The sequence below is a fragment of the Puntigrus tetrazona genome, chromosome 16 (genome assembly GCF_018831695.1).
Source record: "Puntigrus tetrazona isolate hp1 chromosome 16, ASM1883169v1, whole genome shotgun sequence".
NCBI classification, from domain to species: domain Eukaryota; kingdom Metazoa; phylum Chordata; class Actinopteri; order Cypriniformes; family Cyprinidae; genus Puntigrus; species Puntigrus tetrazona.
The window spans coordinates 19094756-19114496 of NC_056714.1; the positions used below are offsets into that span (position 1 = coordinate 19094756).

The 19741-nt window shown below is 36.2% G+C and overlaps 1 protein-coding gene across 5 annotated transcripts in view; it reads right to left on the bottom strand.

Annotated features, from left to right (window-relative positions):
* Positions 1-999: 999 nt before the first annotated feature.
* syngap1b (synaptic Ras GTPase activating protein 1b) overlaps positions 1000-19741 on the bottom strand; it is a 99675-nt gene continuing 80933 nt past the window's right edge. For all 5 annotated transcript variants that reach the window (XM_043260783.1, XM_043260784.1, XM_043260781.1 and 2 more), the window contains 4 exons: positions 19535-19711; positions 17620-17831; positions 13689-13761; positions 1000-5950 (listed from right to left, as the gene is read on the bottom strand). In XM_043260783.1, coding sequence (XP_043116718.1) covers positions 5666-5950; positions 13689-13761; positions 17620-17831; positions 19535-19711 — 747 coding nt within the window. In that variant the 3' untranslated portion in view covers positions 1000-5665. The remainder of the gene's footprint in view (positions 5951-13688; positions 13762-17619; positions 17832-19534; positions 19712-19741) is intronic.

A 19741-nucleotide genomic window follows, 5' to 3' on the forward strand; every position in this document is an offset into this window, starting at 1 on the left:
CAACTATCGCGACAGTTGACAAATTCCTACACCGCCGCTACAAATCTCGCGAGAGTTTCCGGAGGTCAAGTTCTGGGTCAAATACAAGCGATCAGCTGCAGGCGAGTCGCTAGTTTAATGGTCCTTTACAAAACTCAGAAATGTAACATGTTGCTAAGTCATTAGATGTATGTATAGATTTCCTTTTTAAATACTAAAAACCTTTTTTGATTTTTTATCATTTTAATGTGATTAAAACCAACTTACCAGTTTTATTTAGCTAGAATAGTATATTGCCAGACATTTGTAATTTTTTTTTTCTCAAAAAATCAATCAACTGTTAATCACTATATATTTAAAGTAATGGATTTGTCTGAATGCACACTTCATGGGTTTTAAAACTGGAAAGTTAAGTAAGATATGCCAGAAAATGTGGCAAATATAACTATGAATATGTGTGAATTGCATGTAAATATAGGTATATATATATTTGCAGCGAATATATAAGTATATATTGTAATTATAGAATAAAATAATATATATATATATATATATATATATATATATATATATATATATATATATATATATATATATATATATATATATATATATATATATATTATTACAAGCAGCTACAAATTAGATGCAACCAGACCATCTGGCACCACCTGGCAGCTGCATTTGTAACATTTTGACAAGACACAGCTATGCTGAAATCACAAGCTTCCATCTTGTTCCTTTTCATCTACTACTTTGGCTGAAGGTATTAATGAAGATTTGAAGGCTGAATGGGCTTTCTCCATTTGAGTTGATAAAGACTACAAGAACCTAAGAGGCATTTATGTCAATTGTAATATCAGTTATGTCATCTCAAACTGTAACAACTTTATTTTTTCATACAGACAGACATGGAAAACACAAGATAGATAGATAGATAGATAGATAGATAGATAGATAGATAGATAGATAGATAGATAGATAGATAGATAGATAAAAACTCATTCTCACAATCATAAATGAATTCAATAAGAATGTATTTCTTTATTCATCTGTTTAATTGATTTCATTTCTATAATTAGCCCACCCGAAAAATATAAATTCCGATTTATTCAAAAAGAAATGAAAGTCTTTAACAGTATTGAATAAACTAAAGAATGATGAAATGATAACAGCAGTCATTATATTATTACAATAATAATCATAATTCAATAACCAGAATATCAACATTCATAACAAATCCAAAAACATCAGCAATACACTCTGACATACCACTCTTTCTATTAATATAATATATACAAAAAGAAATCAAATTCCCAAGTGTCTGCCCTTTTCAAAAATGGAAATTTAGGGGCGGGGCTTATGGCTTGTCAAGAAAGATGACTGTGATTGGCTTATGGCTGACAGAGACCAACTGAAGTTTATTAGAAAGAGGCACATCATGGGAACTCCATTCATTTACAGGGGACAAAGAAGCGATTACTTGCATGGAAGAGTTGCTAGGCAAGTAATGGAGGAATAAAGCATCAGGCCATACAAAAGATCAGCAGAATAAAACGGGGACGTCTTCTCACGAGATCGACCTTCTACAGCGATCCAAAAAACCTCATCTGACGCACGGCACTGCATTGGAATCGAAAGCAAGTGGAGATGCAAAAGCTTCAAAGATTAGCAGGTGACTCTTGAAAAGCTGATATATGCAAACATACGGTAGGTATTAAGCCTATATATTTATGTACAAGCATTGCTTTGTCACCCAGAATCTGTTACAAAACACCTCAATCAGTGAGAAAATGAGTGCAAGCTTCAGACTGGCAAAATGCGTGGCGGACTCACGGCGATGCATTGTAGGTTTCAGACTGTGTACAATCAGCCTGAGCGAAAAGTGCTTCGAATAACTCTGCCGACGAGTCGCCAACGCGAGTTTTTCATTCCCACAAAGTTCTGTTATGCTTTTTCTTTTTCCACATATCGGGAAAAGAGAAATTGGTGTAAAAGAACACATTCTGTACACTGCATATACAAACATTTCTTATGTACAAAATACATGTATGTATATATATATATATTTATATTTATATTTATATTATATAACCATCCATACATCCAGTATATACATAAATACTGTACACACACTCTATATACACACAGTCACCCACAACATTATTTAACCTGCATGATCTCTCAACATTTATATTTTTGTCTAGTGGTGTAAAAAGGAAGCAGAGAAATGTCCATGTTGCCCGGAAATGGCATCCAAACAAGGAAATAAATTTAAATTTAAAACAGCAACTTGGCTTCGCAAAACTACCCACCGTCCTGCAAACGCGCGATCGCCAGATTTCTAAATAAGAGGATTCCACATCCAAACAATGTCGTCCATAAAATCAAGAACTCCACAGCAAAACCAAAGAGAATTTAAAAAAAAGTAAAAGAATCCATCTTTCTTTCACATACAAAGGAGTCGGTGAGGATCCGGGACATAGCAAAGTGCGGGAAGGGGGAGCAGGTAAAATAACAGGTTGTTGATTTTGCTTTGCAAAGAGATTGTCACATAAATTCACGGATTAAAAAAAAAAAGGGATTATTTTCAGACTTTTCAAGTTCTTGTCTCACATTACCAGCATGTAAATACGTGATCTCATCTGGGTGAGGTCCAGTCAAAAAGTAGAAAACCACCAGGAAACAAAAGTTCGGATATTTCCAGCCTCTTATCAAATTCGCTGAAGGACAAATTAGCGTCTCTTGAGGAAAAAAAAAGGCTGTGCATATTCAGTTTCCCCAAAATAAAAGACATGATTGAGACACAGGCAGGCATGACAGGCAGAGCTAATGTGGCATATGAAGATCATAATGAGAAGAAGTAGAGGATTGTTCAATATCCTACATTTAGTTAGTAAAGAACCTAAAAAAAACAGCACCTTTGAGATTGATCTGATCCTCAGAACCTCTCCAGCTCTCTCAACGAACCACTGCGCTGCATGCGACATCTCTCGTGCCGTCAAGAGGCACGCAGAAGCCATCTGGTAGACGTTAAGTATCCCAAACGGTCATCATATTGAATTTGATCAGAGAGAGGGTACGTCAGAGGAAGGGAACCTATTTTTTTTTTTTTCTTTGGATCGGCTCTGGCACTGGGTCAAAGCCTCAGTTTCTCCTCTGTCAACCAACCGAATCGCGTGACAGCGCCCTGGAATTAAAACCTGGCCAACCTGAAGAATGTCCAAGGTGAGGCCTCCAATTAGGTTCCAGATTGTCCTCCATGAAGCTTTGTGATTGGCTGGAGATGCAGGGAAAAGAGGAGGTGCTTGATGAGCCGCTGACCAATCACTGCTACTAATCTCAGAGAAGAAATGGACTAACTGCCAAAACAGGCAGTTGAACTTAAAATTATTATTTTTTTCTATCCAGTTTACGTTAAACTGTGAGGCAATTGAATGTTTACCTGAGTCATTCGATTCTACGTCTGAGGTATATTCATGTCATGGCACATTTATCAGCTGATAACCCTGTTATCCCACTTTTTCTCAACCGCTTTTGGGACATAAACAAAATTGCCTGTTTATTATTACTAAATGGAGTAGAAGTCACTTAAAGATAGCCCTCGAAGCTCTTAAAAGCTAAAATGGCAATCAGTCCATTCTCCTCTCTAGTGCCTTCCCAATCTATAAATATTACAGTACAGCTCAGTGTTTTTATTGTGCAGTTACAACTTAAATCTCCTCGCTCTCATCTAGGCCAGCTGTATTGGTTTAGCTGTGTTACATACAGAACTTGAGTAGATTATAATGCGACAACAAGGCAATCAACAAATGAATTGGGTTACAAATGAATGACTGGTATCAGCAAAGCCACGTGAATGTCTTGAGGCTGTAGAAACATGACAATGAACCAATTAATCATAAAACAAACAATAAAACAAAAACTGTAGTGAACGATGAGGTATACAATCAGTATCAGATGGCAGTGATACTCCAATGAGGAATTATAGCTAGCAATATTTCTGTACAGTACTTAAGATCTGATTATTTTACAAACCATATCTGTTATCTAACAAGATCCCTAAAATGACCATTCAACACCACCAAAAACTACTGCTTTAGAGATGCTTGAGCAACTTTAAAGTCAACATGAAAACAAAATGGACCCTGTTTACTTATAACTTATTATTCGCAATTAAGCTTAAACCGTAGGCCATGGGTTTGATTCACAGAGAATGTGTGAACTGAAACAAAAAACCTAAATGTAAGTTGCTTTGCATAAAAGCATCCGCCAAATCCATGAATGCAAATGTAATGATTATTTGGTGTGAATCATTGACTACTTTTTACATTCTTTGTCGTCTTATTGATGATTATTTGGTGCATGCATATTATTATATATATATATATATATATATATATATATATATATATATATATATATATATATATATATATATATAATAGGTTTGTTTTTATAATCTTTTAAAGAAATACTATCTTTTCAGAAAACTCTTTTTTTAGGCATCAGCCTTCATTCTAGCATATATCATCCATTTTTAATATATTCTTCCTATTGTTCTCAAAAACATCACATTATGGAGAGAAAATTGGCTGCTGTCAAGTTGGCTTTCATGTTGACTTTAAAACCAAAAAACACACAAAAAAATTCAGCTTAAATATCAGCTCATTTCACATGATGTCTATTTTAAGGAAAACGTTTCTGTATAAAAAAACCCTATGAGAACGACTGCATTCTGGCCTACCATCTTGTTTAGTTAAAAGACAAAAGGTTTTTGACCTGACAGAGATCACCTCACGCTCACCTCACGTTGCAGACACACACTGAAAGAAATCGGCCTGTAAGGAGATAAATGGGAGGACGAAGACACATATGAACAGTTAGGACAATGACAGAATGGGAGGCGGTGATGTGACACAGAGCAATGCTTTGAGAATCCATAGCACCAGTTAAATACACATAGGTTCTGAGATTGAGAAGAGAAAACATTGCACAAGTTCAGTCTAGTGAGGCAATTCAAAGACCACAAGCACTTTCCAGACATTGTCCACAAAAAACCCGAGCCACGGTCGGATTCCAAAGCTTGACATTTTCAGCACTACATTGAGGCAGAAGAACACATCAATCTCTCCTAAGTGAGCAATCTCGAGAAGAGAGCGGTGTTTGAACAACCATTTCTGTAATTCTGCTGTCGTTATTCTTGCGTTTGTTTGAAAACCCTGTCAGGAGATACAGAAAGGCACTAGGGAAGCCAGACGACATGACAGAATCCCCAAGACAAAGCTTGCGTGTGAGTCAAATTTCGAACTTTATACACTTTGAGACGTAAGTGTGGTTTGTTTGCCCACCGTTCCTAGAGTCGTTCTCAGCTTCTTAGAATTTTTTACCCAATACGAAGGAGCTCAGTCAAAAAAACGTGGAACCTGAACTGAGCACTTTCCAGTGGTTTGGATGACTTGTGGTGGCAGAGGTACTGTATGTGCAAGGGGCTTTTAACTTTGATCCAAAGAAAACGTGATTTTGGAATAACGTATCGGATCCAATGGAGAGCCCTTTTGTTTTGGGTGGTGCAAGTAATGGTGTGTCCTGCCTCCCACTTGTCCTCAGTCTAATGCGTAAAATAAAACTGAAGCTTCATCCTTCAATGCGGATGACAAAGGACGTGAGGTTTTCTTCTGAATTCCTAAAAAATTTGGTCAGCGTTGTTATTGACCTGCTCCCCCTCCGAACTTGCCCTCGATGCCGTTGCTGATTTTTGGTTGCCGGAGAGTTCTCCGTTCGGCCAGAGTTGTGCGTGAGGACGGGAATGAGGAGGGGAGGCTAATGGGAAGGACAAGATTCCATTCAGGGGGGATCGGGTGGAGGATTTGTCCGATTGGGAGACTCCGACAACGCCAGGAGCGCTGGTCAATTCTCCTCCAAAACTCACACCGGGGTCTGCTGAACCCAAGGCGGAAAGCTGCTTTTCCTAGCGAGACAGAGAAAGAGAGAGGAAAGGGGAGGAGAAGAGAGAGAGCAGGCGGAGGGATGGAATGATGGAGGGATGAAGATTCCGCAAAAAAAAAAAAATACAAAATCAGCGAATGGAATGCGTAAAAGTGAAGTTCCCATGGCAAGAAAATCGATAGGGAAGTACAGAACAGGAAGATCAAAGCAAATGGAGGTCACGGGGTCAGAGTGAGAGGGAGAAAGAGAGATTTGAGGTGACGAGGGATTGGAAGAGCAGTAAAGGAGGAATAAAACAGAAGCATGAGTTGCATAGCAGAGGAATGAGAAATATCCATAGAATCGCTCAGGGAAAGAGGGATAGACACAAAGAAAAGGAAGAAAGAGGGATGAGGGGGGAGTTATAAATCTGCTGTTGACACACGTGTTTTTTTGTTTTGAGGCTGCACTGCAGAAGGCCAGAGTGGTTGTCAAAAACACAGAACGATACAAGCCCTGGTTATAGGATTTTATTTGCTAAATATCCTCAAAATGGGATTTTAAATGAGAAGAGCACTATTCATTGAGGTTAATTTTGCATTAAAGGGGTCATATCATACATTATTATTATTTTTTTTTACTTTTTTTAATTGAGATTTTTTTTATTGATTCATGTAATATTTTCCATCCTGTTACTTATGGAAGCCTAAAGAGCATATAAAAAGCCTAAATATTAGCATATTTGAATTTACATAAACAATACCTATATTTGGTAATAATAATAAATAAAATTAATATAAAAAAAAATATTCACAAATGAAATTTGTAATTTCCTTTATTATAATAAAAGAACTGAAATAATGATGCTGAAAATTGAGCTTTGCACCCCAGGAATAAAATCAATTTAAAATATATTAACTTACATTTTAAATTCCAATCATTACAATATTACTGTCATTACTGTATTTTTGATCAAGTAAATGCAGCCTTGGTGAGCATAAGAGACTTCTTTAAAAAAGATCTTACCGACCCTAAACTTCTAAGCTGTAATTAGCAAAAATAAAATGGAGGTATAATTTTAACATATTAATGCAACTTGAAAATGCATTAAGAAGCAATTGCATTAACATGTTCACATTCCCACCATTATATCAGGACATAACCCATAGTTATTTTTTCTCAAAAAAATTTGATAGCTTATGATATGACCCCTTTAAAAGGACAGCTGCCACAACAGTGTCCGAGCGCAGTAAAAGAGACTTCTACTAAGCATGCCAGCATGCAACTGATGCAGTGTGATCAACTGTAAAGAACACAGGACGTGAGAATGAATATTTATGTGAAATGTAGGTGCTTTTAGTTCTGCTATCACAAGTATATCTTAACTGTTGTGATAGTTTGTATTTGCAACACATGTGCTTGACAGCAATATGCTAGTCCAAAGGACTCTAGGGAACAAAACATGCGTTGTTTAGTTCTGTAAAAATAAGAAATCAAAGCTCTTAGCCGAGTGAGTTCTGATTTAAAACAGCTTGAAAATAAACTTGATTCTGTCATCAGTACAAATGAAAGACAACAAAGTTTGTACAATGAATCAAGTTAAAAACTATCTGCTATCTTACAAACATTTTATATCAAATTTGTATTATATTGCAAATATACAATTTTGATATCGTATAACAGTGTCAAATACACTATTTAGAATGTCAAGGAGTTTTCACACGTATTAACCTTACTATTCAGGTTGTAAATGTGGTAAAGAGTCATTACTGTGTTTTCCACCAGAGTACTAATAGCAAGTAACTAGACAAGCAATTAGAAAGTAGAAATCGGGTATGCTCACATGCATTTTTTTAATAAAACAATAACACACAAGCAAAAATGCTTGTGCTCTTTTATACACAAATGCTGTTTTGCAACAAAATTATATTTGCCTGTTTTTGCTAAACAAATGGCATAACGCCTATCAACAGATTTTGTTCATTAATAATTCAACGTTTAGGAATGAATCGTTCAAGTAAATGATCGTCACCAGTACTAGCTTCACAGTACTAGCGAATTAGTGTTTTTTTAACTAACTGCTTGAGTGAACGATTCAATGACTTACTCAGATGTTCTGTACTTGTTTTGAATCAGGGTTTTTAGCAACTTGGTTGAAAAGCGAGTCACATTGAAAGCATTGCAAATGATATCATATTAATATACTCTCAATGACGAATATTTCTCTATACAGTTGAATAGTATTAAATCAAGTTATTGATTTATATACTTAAATATGTATATTTTTGGCTACTTCATTATTAGTGTGAAAACACCCTCAAGCCATCTTTGCCATACACACGCACACACACAAAGGATAGTTTGCCTTTCAGACTTTGTATTATGTGTGGCTTAGCTCTTATTCACAAATGACACTGTTTTTATTTAGCTTTTTTCCGCTAATCTTACCTACAGAGGCGCAGTGCAGTGCCAAAAGCTGCCTCAGCTCATTTTATATCTAAATCATGTTCAGTGTGTTTTTCATCATGATCAGTCCTTTTCAGTGAAGTCTGCATTGGGGCGGAAACATCGAAGTTAAATCAACCTAAAGTTAAACCTGAGGCTAATGCATGAAAAATTCAACAAAACAACATGACGACAACATTTGCACTTAACATTTGACGCTAATATGTTTACCGTTTTAAATATACTCACCTGCTGTTTTACAAGAATTAAAAGTGAAGGACTCAACTTTAATGGGTTCTATGTTTTTAACACCAAGGAATTTGCTTTGGTTCCAGACTGTTACATTAGCGAAGTGGCTAGCTTTGCTAACATAAGCCAGTCTGACTCAGTTTTGGTGCAATTTGTTTCTCTTCTCAATCAGAACCTAGCATTTGCGAATGAATATGGATTTAGAGTCGGGGAACGGAGGTTTGGATCTAGCTGCAACACTAAACAGAAAGACAAGTGATGACGACAACAGGAGCAAAGGGTGCATCTCTGTCAGAACTGCAACTCATACGACGGTCACTTTCGTCTGGAACCATTGCTTTTCTTTGGGTGGTCAAATCGAAGTCCCGGTTGAATTGGTCTGTCAGGTAATTTAGGTTCAAAAGTGTTTCTACAGCTCTTTAGGACCCAGAAACCTATAAAACATCACCTGCAGCGAACATAATCACAAACACTTTGAGCAGCACCACATACATTCACCTTTCATTTTCAATCGGCCTTTCACGTCACATGAACGTTGCATGTCTTCATTTACCCAAAAGAAACAGTGCATAAAATGAGTTATTAATGCAACCATGAACATTACATTTCTATGCAACAAGCTAGCGATACAGCTACACGCCACTCAATGCACAAATATCTACACACTTACTTCCAAATCACTAGAAGCGCTATAAACACCGCAACAGATGCATGAACACATACTACGTACACTCACACTCATCCAGGATCTCATGCACGCTGATAACCCACCCCTGACCCCCGTCAGGGCGGAGCGGAGAAAGATACGGAGATTTCCCAGAATTCATCATCATCTGTTTCAGAGTGCAATGGTGATGATGTTGAGAGAATGGACATGGGGATGAGAAGTCCTGCGCCTTGCACTGAGCCATATGACCTGCGTACCTTTATACAGCGTCAGATTATGCCGAAATGATGAGATTTTGCATGGATGTGAGGTGAAGCCTCCCGCAAAACATTTAAACAAACAAACTCCCTAAAAACAGCATCTCTTTGAAACCTTCAGGATACTCAGCATTTGATAACGCACTCATCAAAATGCTGTAATTATTACATTTATCAGTATTGCTTAGTTTTAAATGGACTTTTAGCTTGAATGAAAAACTAGCTAATGCATTATTTTCCATAAAAAGCAATCGGAACATAATGTGTTACTTTTTTTAGGAATAATGCAGCTGCTACACCGTGCAGTTTTTTTCCTCCAGATATTTTTATGCCTGTGAGAAGTTCGAAATTATCTTAAGTTTATGTGGAGTGTCATAATTGCTTAAGATAATTTAGGATGATCAACAAACACTGTGGACTGAGACAGAGCTGTGGGAGAATATTTGCCAGAATGTCTCATTGTACATCAACAGAATTGTTAGTTTCATTTCTCATCATAAATTTATGAAGTCGGCTTGACAAAAAATGTCTTAGAAATTTCTATGTCTGTTTGCCTATATCATCTGTCTATCTATTGTTTTGCCTATATCATCTGTCTATCTATCTATCTATCTATCTATCTATCTGTCTATCTATCTATCTATCTATCTGTGAATCTATTGTCTATCTATCTATCTGTAAATTTGTCTGAACCTTCAAATCTCTGTTCAAAGTCCATAAACTAGGATCTACATAAACAGTTTTTTCCCCCTCTCAGAATTAAACAAGTCAACATTTATTCTAGTTTAATTTACTCTGGCTGGAAAGTACTGGTGCATATGACTTTGTGCAGGCGAGGTGCGGTGTGTGTGTGTGTGTGTGTGTGTTTGGACGAGTCCAGTGTACATACAGTGGATGTGGGAGGAGACAGAGGTGGAGTGGGCGGGTCACAGTCAGGTGAGTCGTTACCTGTGCATTCGCAGTGGGACGGGCGCAAGGCGGGGCTGCACTAGGATGGACTGCCGCCTCCCCTAAGAGAAATCACCGTATCTCATCAACACACGACAGGAGAAGAGGAGAGGAGAGAATCGTGTGTATGTGAAGGTGTGGGCCAGCAGGCAAAGGGAGTATGTGTCCGTGAGACGGGATCGGCATGCACATGGACATACGCACGCACTCACACAAAAATACATACAGATTCCCAGACGAACATTTATATGTCCACCAAAATACACACACAAACCTCACCACATAAGTCAAAGGCAAACAAAATCTGCACCAAAGCTCTCAGTGCCATGTTGGTCATCGTAATGATTTTGCAGCCAACATGCAGCTACAAGCTAAACAAAACACTTCCCTGCAAGTACAACAGAGTGCTTCTTCAGCCCTCGAAATCCCAATAATCTGCAAACAGGTACATGCTACTGGCTCAATGCACCTGACATAATAAAAGTGGCGGGGAACAAAAACAAACACAACAGCTTGTGAACGTCTGCCAAGCACATGAGCAAACACAGAACTGACAGAGACGCATTGTTAAAAACTACAGGGACGGGTCAAAACCAGGGCGCTTTACAAACACAAACTTCTCTCTTTCTGAAATCAGAGTGGCTCTGGAAAAGAATTTGATCGGTTTTAATGCTGAATGAGTTTTTATCTTTTACACTACCAGTCAGATGCACAGATTTAATCAAAACTTCGGTAAACACAGTGATACTGTGAAATATTATTACAATTTAAAATAACTCTTTTCTATCGGAATATATTAAACATATTAATATATTAATATATTAAAAGGTCATTTATTTCTGTGATGCAAAGCTGATTTTTCTGCAGCCATTACTGATGCAAAAAAACCCTTGTCTTTTTTCAGTATTGACAATTAATATATAAAAATATATACAAAAATAACTGCTAATAAGTGAAAATAACAATAAAAATTCAGAAAAAACTTTTATATATATATTTAATATGCTATACTTTATATATATATATATATACTGTATAACTGTGTATATATATTATAAAATCTTTTAAATAATACAGTTATAAAAATATAATTATTTTATATCAATACTATTATTTTATAAAATAGTATTGTATAATATGTAAGAAATACATTATGAAATAATAATTGCATATTTATTTATACATTTTTAAAATGCATAATATACAATAAAATAGAAAACATTTTAATTAGCAATGCTATTTCACAGTAATACCGTTTTGGTTAGCAAAAAAATACTTTTGATTGGCAGTGAAAAAAGTGATTTTATTTCAATTCTGTTTATTACGAAAAGCACAAATATATAAATATAAATATAAATATGTGATATGTATATGTACCAGTTTTTACCTTCTTTACCATATCATGTAAATGAATAACATTATATTAATTAACATACGTCTGTGATGTTATTTATGTGAATCACATCAGAATAACGCGTGTTATAAGGCCCAGACAGAATCCCCAACCCCCCACATTTGACTTGGGCAATCTAAATGTGTAAAATGCATGTTAAAAATGTGTTTCCTTTCAAGAACACCTGCAGTCTCGCCTCTTCCGAACATCTTCCGACGGCCACCTGTGCTTTTCTTTCACACGCTAATTGTATTGCGCAGGAGAATCTGTGCTGACTGCGCTGAACGTCTGTCTGCGCTTCTGTCCACTCAGCAGCTTTCCCGATCCCCTCACTTCTACGCGCAGCAGCTCACTCGTTTTATCTCATCTTATCTTGTCAGAAACAGGATTATTGATTTTCTCCTTTTCAAAGTCAGATCGGAAGTCGATTTCGACCCCGCTGGAGCGTTTGCTCAGAGCGCCCGAGTGATGTGTGCACAGACTGGAAACTGCTGAGAATTTGGTGTTTGTTGTAACATACAGTACAGCGATGCACCGTTTATGACAAATCAAAGCATGAAAAAGAAGCAAGGGATGACGCATGGAAAGAACACGAGGTACTGGAGTTTAATGCTTGGATAAATATCTTTCCACTCGAGGCAAAGCAACACTGAACAAATGATGTTTCAAAAAAATGCGAGAATTATCCAATTATATATTGAAGTGTTTGTACTTTTTGAACTATCCCAACGGAAATATTTTAATAATATCTCCAAGACAGTTTCACCTAGACAGCAATAAGGCTGAACGGAGGGCAAAAGGAGACTTTGGCCAGAGAAAAAAACCCTAATAATGAGAGAGTTTCTTAGAGTTGCTTAGAACTGCCAAGAAATCAAACCTTCAATCTTTAAAGTATTTAAAATTTGTACAGTATGTGCAATGTTTTAATAATTAATTATTACCTAAATAAAACATAATTAAGAACACTATTTTGGGGGTCACATCTCATATATATATATATATTTGGGGACAGCAATTCTATAATTTCTTTTTTATTATTATTATTTTTTAAAAATACATTAATCCTTTCATTTAGCAAGGATGCATTAAACTGATCTAAAATAACAGAGAAGTCATTTATAACGTTACGAAATAATAATTTTTTGAATAAAAGCAGTTTTTCGAATTTCCTATTTCACAAAAAAAGTTTTCCACAAAACATATTACGCAGAAAAAACCTTTTTCAGCTGATTTCTGACAGATAATGTGGTGCTGAAGACTGGCGTAATGATCAAGAATAAATCACAGAAATGAATTACATATTTAAATACAAAATAGTTGTTTTAAACTGTAATAGCATTTTAATATTTCCCAATATTACTGAACTATTTTTCTAATAATTTTTTCTTCTTCTTATTAAAATTATTTATTTATTTACATTTCTTTAACGAAACGAAATGCAGCCTTCGCGACCACAAGACACATAAAAGTCCAAACTTTTAAACGCTATTGTACAACAATATATCTCTACTTTTTCGCCCTAGAGAAGACTCGAAGTTACAGTTTTGAATTCTTCTCAGGGAAAAGAAAAGTTCCTTTTGACGTGACCCCTTTTAGCCTTCTCTGAGCAAAGAGTTCCTTTGGGATACTTCAGTTTCAACATCAGCATCAGTGCTGCTCTTCCCGAGTTCTGACCTACAAATCATCATAAATCAGCGACGGAAATCGGTCCCGTAAAGCGTTGAGACGGGCAAAGCGAGCGAGCGAAGACATTCCAACATAAACACAGATGACCAGACACGCAAACAACAGTCCAGGAGAGATCCAGAATGAGAAGACAGACCTGGTCTGCGAACATCCTGGGCTTGTGCTCAGGCACCACCCCCCCCCTCAGCTCGTCTTCCACAGCCATGAGTCTTCACGGGAAACCCAAGGAGAGAGAAACAACGAGAAAGAGAAAGGCATTATTAGTTCCAGTTATTAGCATCAGACGTAAATGTTCATTAGCCAGAAATAGCTTTGGAACGGTGGTATGAGCCGTAGCAGTTTGGCCGATTTGGTCCAATCTGGAAAGCCTACTGTGAGAAGTTCGAAAATATGTCACATTGTGTCGCGTAATGACATATTTCCATCATCCCATGGGAATAAGGGAGCTGATGAATGAAAATGGGCCAGGTTGCGCGGTTTCTAACGACGCCTGCCGCTCTCACTGGCAGCTTATTTCGGCAATTACACGCCATTGAAGTGGCCGCCAGAGCGCATCAAAGTGACGTTTGGTTCATACACAAACAGGGACGTTTTCATACCCCCATCAACATTTCCGGGCGCTGGTTTTTTTTTTTTAGGCAGAACAAACCACCGGTGTGACCGTCAACCGAACAAAGGCTTTGTATTACGATGTTACATGTTGACGAGACGGTATGAGTACAATTGACATTAAATGCATGCGTTTCGTTTTTTTTTTCATTGTTTTGATGTATGCTGATATGAAATGGTACATTTATTGATTGCAGGACGACTTTGTTCTGGTTTTCCGGCACAGGTAAATAATGAATTGCACAGTTTAGGTTTAAAACAACGTGATTGGATATTTTATTCCATTGATAAATGTACACGTATGCTTGTACAAAATTGAAATGCAAAAGTAATAAAAACACAACAGCAAAATCAAACAGAACGTAAAGACAAAATAAGTGCTTCAGGGCGTCTGAAAAAGACAGAATCGACTATTTTATTTCAAGTTCGCTCATGTCTTTCACAACAATGTGATTTTTTTTCGTTTTTATTAACAAGGGTCAGACACATTTCACAAGCAGAGGTCAGAAGGGTCATGAGAAGGAACCGTTAATAAAACGTCATTGTGCTATTTAACATTGCTACAGTATCAAGGCATATTTATTGCACACAGTTTGGCTACAAGAATTAAATATATATCTTGTGTACAGAATATATATATTATCTAGACTCTATATTTCTGAATAAATAGCTTTTAAAAAGATTTATAGGGAAGCAATGTCTTTGTTATTGGTTTCTAACCGTATACATCATTTTAACTCATTTTTATACATCGATATCTGAAAGGCTAACAATGAAAATCAAAAAGACTTTTAAAAAAGGCTTTTTTTCAGTGCAAACATTCCATATTCTTCCACGTTATTGTTTATTTCAACAACACATTGCGAAAAAGATTTTCTAAGAATTCATTTCAGCCCTAAATTAATTCAGTATTTATGTTTCTTGATCTATAATTCACATCTCTATGTTTATTTCACAAACAGCACCACACAAAATAAGTTATTTATAAGTGCCTGTATCACAACTCACTTACCTCAGGTTTAATATTTCATACCGCATCATCTTGATATCGCACATGAAACATAACACTGAAACATACCGAACACTATGGTTTGTTGCGTTAGTATTTATCCGTAAAGCTGAAAACAAACCCGGGTCATGTTTCACCTCAAAATCAAAAGAAAAAAAATATTTGCACATTTACTTAATAGAAAAGCATAAATGACTTTGCATTAAATATTAAAATATATTTATATAAATATATTTAAAATATATATAGCGTAACATTTTTCTAATTATATATGTATAATACATTAAACAACAAATTAATTTATACGTTATTAAAATATAAAATAGACGTTTAAATTAATTCTAAATAATTAAGTAATTTTTCTTTAATATATTTATTTCGAAGCGCAACATGACCTTGACTAGGTTTTGTGAGATTAAGCCATGATTTTAAACATCAGGAAACGTATATGAGGCTTGCGTATAAATACAAGCAAACCTAGCAAGCCTTTTTCAGTCGTTTTATTGCATATTTGAAAACGCGCGCCCTTGAGATTCCCGCGAGGCCCGAACGAACTGAAAGCCAAACGTGACGAGGAGCGGTGGACACATGAGAGCGCTGTTCTTGTGATAGCACATAGAGATATGGAGAACATGAACATCTGACACGTGATCTATCCTGATGTGCAAGACACTTTCATCACACAGTACGCAGCGAAGAGAGAAGCCAAGCGGAGAGCTTGAAGGTTTAAGAAGTTCTGCTACAATCGTCGATGGTTATTTGGAAGAGAAATCGCCAGCACCTTTTCTACATTTAAGATCAACAGGCAAAAGCCGGATAAAGGCTTTTTAAATAATAAAACATTATTATTATTGCAGATTCCATACCCTCATCTCATTCTCAAACCCGTATCGCTCTCCACTGATGTATTCTTCGTCCAAAAGCACAATAAATAAATGCGTTTTATTGATTTAACTTTACTTTGCTTTGTTTTTTTCCTTTCGCATACAGGTTTGGAACGACACGAGGGTGAACAAATAGTCACAGAATTTTTATTAGTGGATGGCCGAGCCGTTGCAAGCGGTAAACATTAAACATTTCCTCTTAAGCTCAAGCGCAGTCTGTCCATGTGAAACGTGTTTCCTCAGACGGCAGTGCTTGAAATGACAAATATTTACCGCAAACCCCATTTACAAACGCATCCCGTTCATCCTGAGATCATTCCAGTAAGGTATCGCGCTAATACACGTCAAGGAGGGAAGAGACTTGATGATTTATATTTTTACGCCCTTTTGGGAGTAAGAACCGGGTCTCCCTTCATCATCTGAGTGTCTTGACTCCATGTCTTCATTCCTAGAATTGGATTAAATATACTCTGTGACATAAGATATGCGGTAAGTGCTGCATTACAGGAAGTTACATCATCATTTCATCAACCAATGGGAGGGGTGATGTCATTTATAACGGTGAACAAAATATTGGAAGATGGATCTCTGCGGATTCACGCAGCTGAAAAGAATCCAAATAACACAGATAAAAATGATGAAATGAGTAAAACAACAACGGGGAGGAAGTGTACCCGGTTCGTCAATTAAAAAGGAGCTTTGTGAGGAGACACAACGTGGCGATTACAAGACTGAGGCGTTCACGTTAAACTGATACGAGAGTGGCACAATTCAACATAAATGGCGCTCGCTTTAGAGAACCCCTTATAAAATGTAAGAAACACATACACAGTGACCCTAAAAAGTATTTGGACATCTGCATCATTCTTAAAAAAACCTATATTAAATAAAATACTGTATATAATACATAAATAAAATGGAATGGAAAGTTAATAATATTGAATAAAAAATAAAATGAATAGTTTTTTTTTTTCTGCAAAGATGCATTAAATTAATCGAAAGCAATTATTGCATTATTGCTATAAAATGATATACAAAAATATTGAACATTTGTTTGTAACGTAACAAAAGATTATTATATTTCAAATAAATGCTGATTTATTATTCAAAATAATAATAAAAAGAATACAATAAAAAACGTAATAGTAATAATACATTTTCTAGTAGTAGTAATGCTAAAACAAAAATCTACAGGAATAAATTAAATAAAAAAAATAATAAAATAAATTTTTTTTACTGTATTTTTGGTTAAATAAATAACTTTCTTCTTTCCAAACATCTGAACTTTTAAACAGCAGTGCACGTAATGTGTTATCACTTTTCGTGAAAGTGTTCTTGTGCTATATTTCTTTAATGAATGCCACCACATTTCGTTAACGCAGTGCCTTTTAGATATTTTTATTTTCAGTTTGGTTTAATAACACAAATACTTTTTGGGGCCACCATTTCTAAACAGCGTCACATAAGGGGTCTTCGTCAAAAGAACAGAAGTGCAGTAAGTACACAGCGAGTGCGATCGTCTAACCATCGCTCAGTGTTTCTCCAGCCTTCGTTTGTCATATTACCTGTCAATAATTCCTTTAATTTGGTTGTCTTTCTCCATCTGCTGCTGTCTCAGTCTCCTCTCGCTGTCCTCCAGTCGGCTCTGATACTGCAGCAGGATTTTATTGGTCTGCTGCTCCTGAGTTAACAGCCTCCTCTCGTACTCCTCCAGCTTGCGGTGTGACATCATCAGACGCTCCTTCAGAGAGTTGATCTCCTCCTCGTACTCACGCACCTGCATCCAGAGAAGAGAGGAGGACAGCAGGCCTGTTATCAGAGCAGATGTTACGCTCGTCTTGACGGCTTCCTTGGGACAGTAAGGGAATAGGTTGGTGAGTGAGTAACTAAAAGTGTCAAAAAGTTGTTCAAGTATTAAAAGGTATGATACCAGAAAAGTTTTGCAAAAATATTTCAATTAATTTTGAAAAAATTTTAAAAAGAGTTAAATGTTAACTGAATCAGTTAAAACTATTCAATTTAATTAAAAATATTAATTTAATAAATGTTTATCATGCTATTACAATCTGGACGAACAAAAAAAGTAATAGTAAAAGTTTTGAGTAAAAGAAATAATCAAAAAGTGAATAAATGAACTTTAAAAAAGTTTTCAAATTTAATTAAAACCTATTAAATGCTAAAAGCGTTTTAAAAAAGACACTTAAAAAAAAGAACTTTTTAACAATTTAACACAGTTAAATTGACATACAATAATAAAAATTTATAGTATGACAAATTAATTTAAAATAAAATAAGTTTGATAAATGAAAAAATAATCGAAAAGTGAATAAATGAACTTTAATAAAGTTTTGAAATATACTTAAAACCTATTAAATGCCTTAAAATGTGCTAAAAGCATTTTAAAAAAAGACGTTAAAAAAAACGTTAAAATTGACATACAATAATAAAAATTTATAGAATTAAAAATGTATTTAAAATAAAATAGGTTTAAAAATATAAAAATATAAATAACAAGATATTATCTATTAAATGGATTTAATAAACTGCAATGCAAAAAAGTAATAAAAAAGGTGATTAAGTATTCCTAGTGTTAAGCGTTGGGGATTCACCTACTAAAAGTAGTGGACATTTACTTATCTCATTCCAAAATCCTTTCTTTCTTCTGTGGAACATAAAAGAGACATTTCTAAAGTACATCGTGGGCACAATATTTTTCAAGATTTCATGTTTGACTAAGAGAGTAAGCCACACAGGATTAGGATGGCATGGGGGTGAGTAAATAATGACCGTTGGCGTATTTTTGCAGCTCGGTCATTTTCAGGGACACTGTGGTTTTTCCAGTAACGAGCAACCGTCAGCTTTTGGCCAAAATTTGGTTTACAAGCAAGCGCAGTTTCGCTCCCTGAAGCTTTTCCACGAGGGACGCGTCATTCAAGCACGAAAATGTTGCCTAGGTGGACAACTGATCAAATCACACGAGAATGAGAAAATGCGTCTTAAAAATGCTGATTCACAGCTAAAGAAGAAGCTGTCCTTTAATAGGCACACCGCGAAACAATGAAAAAGCGTTTGAGTGTCACATCTACGCAAATTTGCACAGGGGAGAGCGGGGGGGGGTCAAGAGCGGCCGGGAGGTACATGCTGCTCTCTCCTGAAGTCTGTTTACTGCAGAAGGCTGCTCATTCTCATTTGATATTTAAATAATGCATAAATGAGTCTGCCAGCACCATCTGTTGCAGAGGTGAAAGACACGATATGCATTTCCTTGACACTTGTGTGCCGAGGTGGGAGACACAACTTGAGTGTCTTGCGGCGTGTTTGCACAAGAATGAAACTCTAAATTAAAGGATTGCTCAAATAAAATGTACTTAACATTCACATCACAGCAGCCTTCTGTAGCATCACGATATCCGTTGGTGTGACTGTAATAAGCCCTCGGAAGATGCGTGGTATAGTTAGTAGAGTAAGAGAGAAACGCACCCTGTCCAGCCGCGACTCGTCCATGCTCTTTGAATACTCCTTGAGTTTGTATTCCTCTCGGTCGATGCGGGAGCTCTCTATGTCAGCAGAAAGATGGGGCATGTTGGACACCCAGGCGACCGTCCGTTCAGAGGCAGGGGTCGGGGGGTTGAGGGTGGTTGGAGATTGGGAAGAGCCCTGAGGACAAGAACACAAGATCATGTAGCT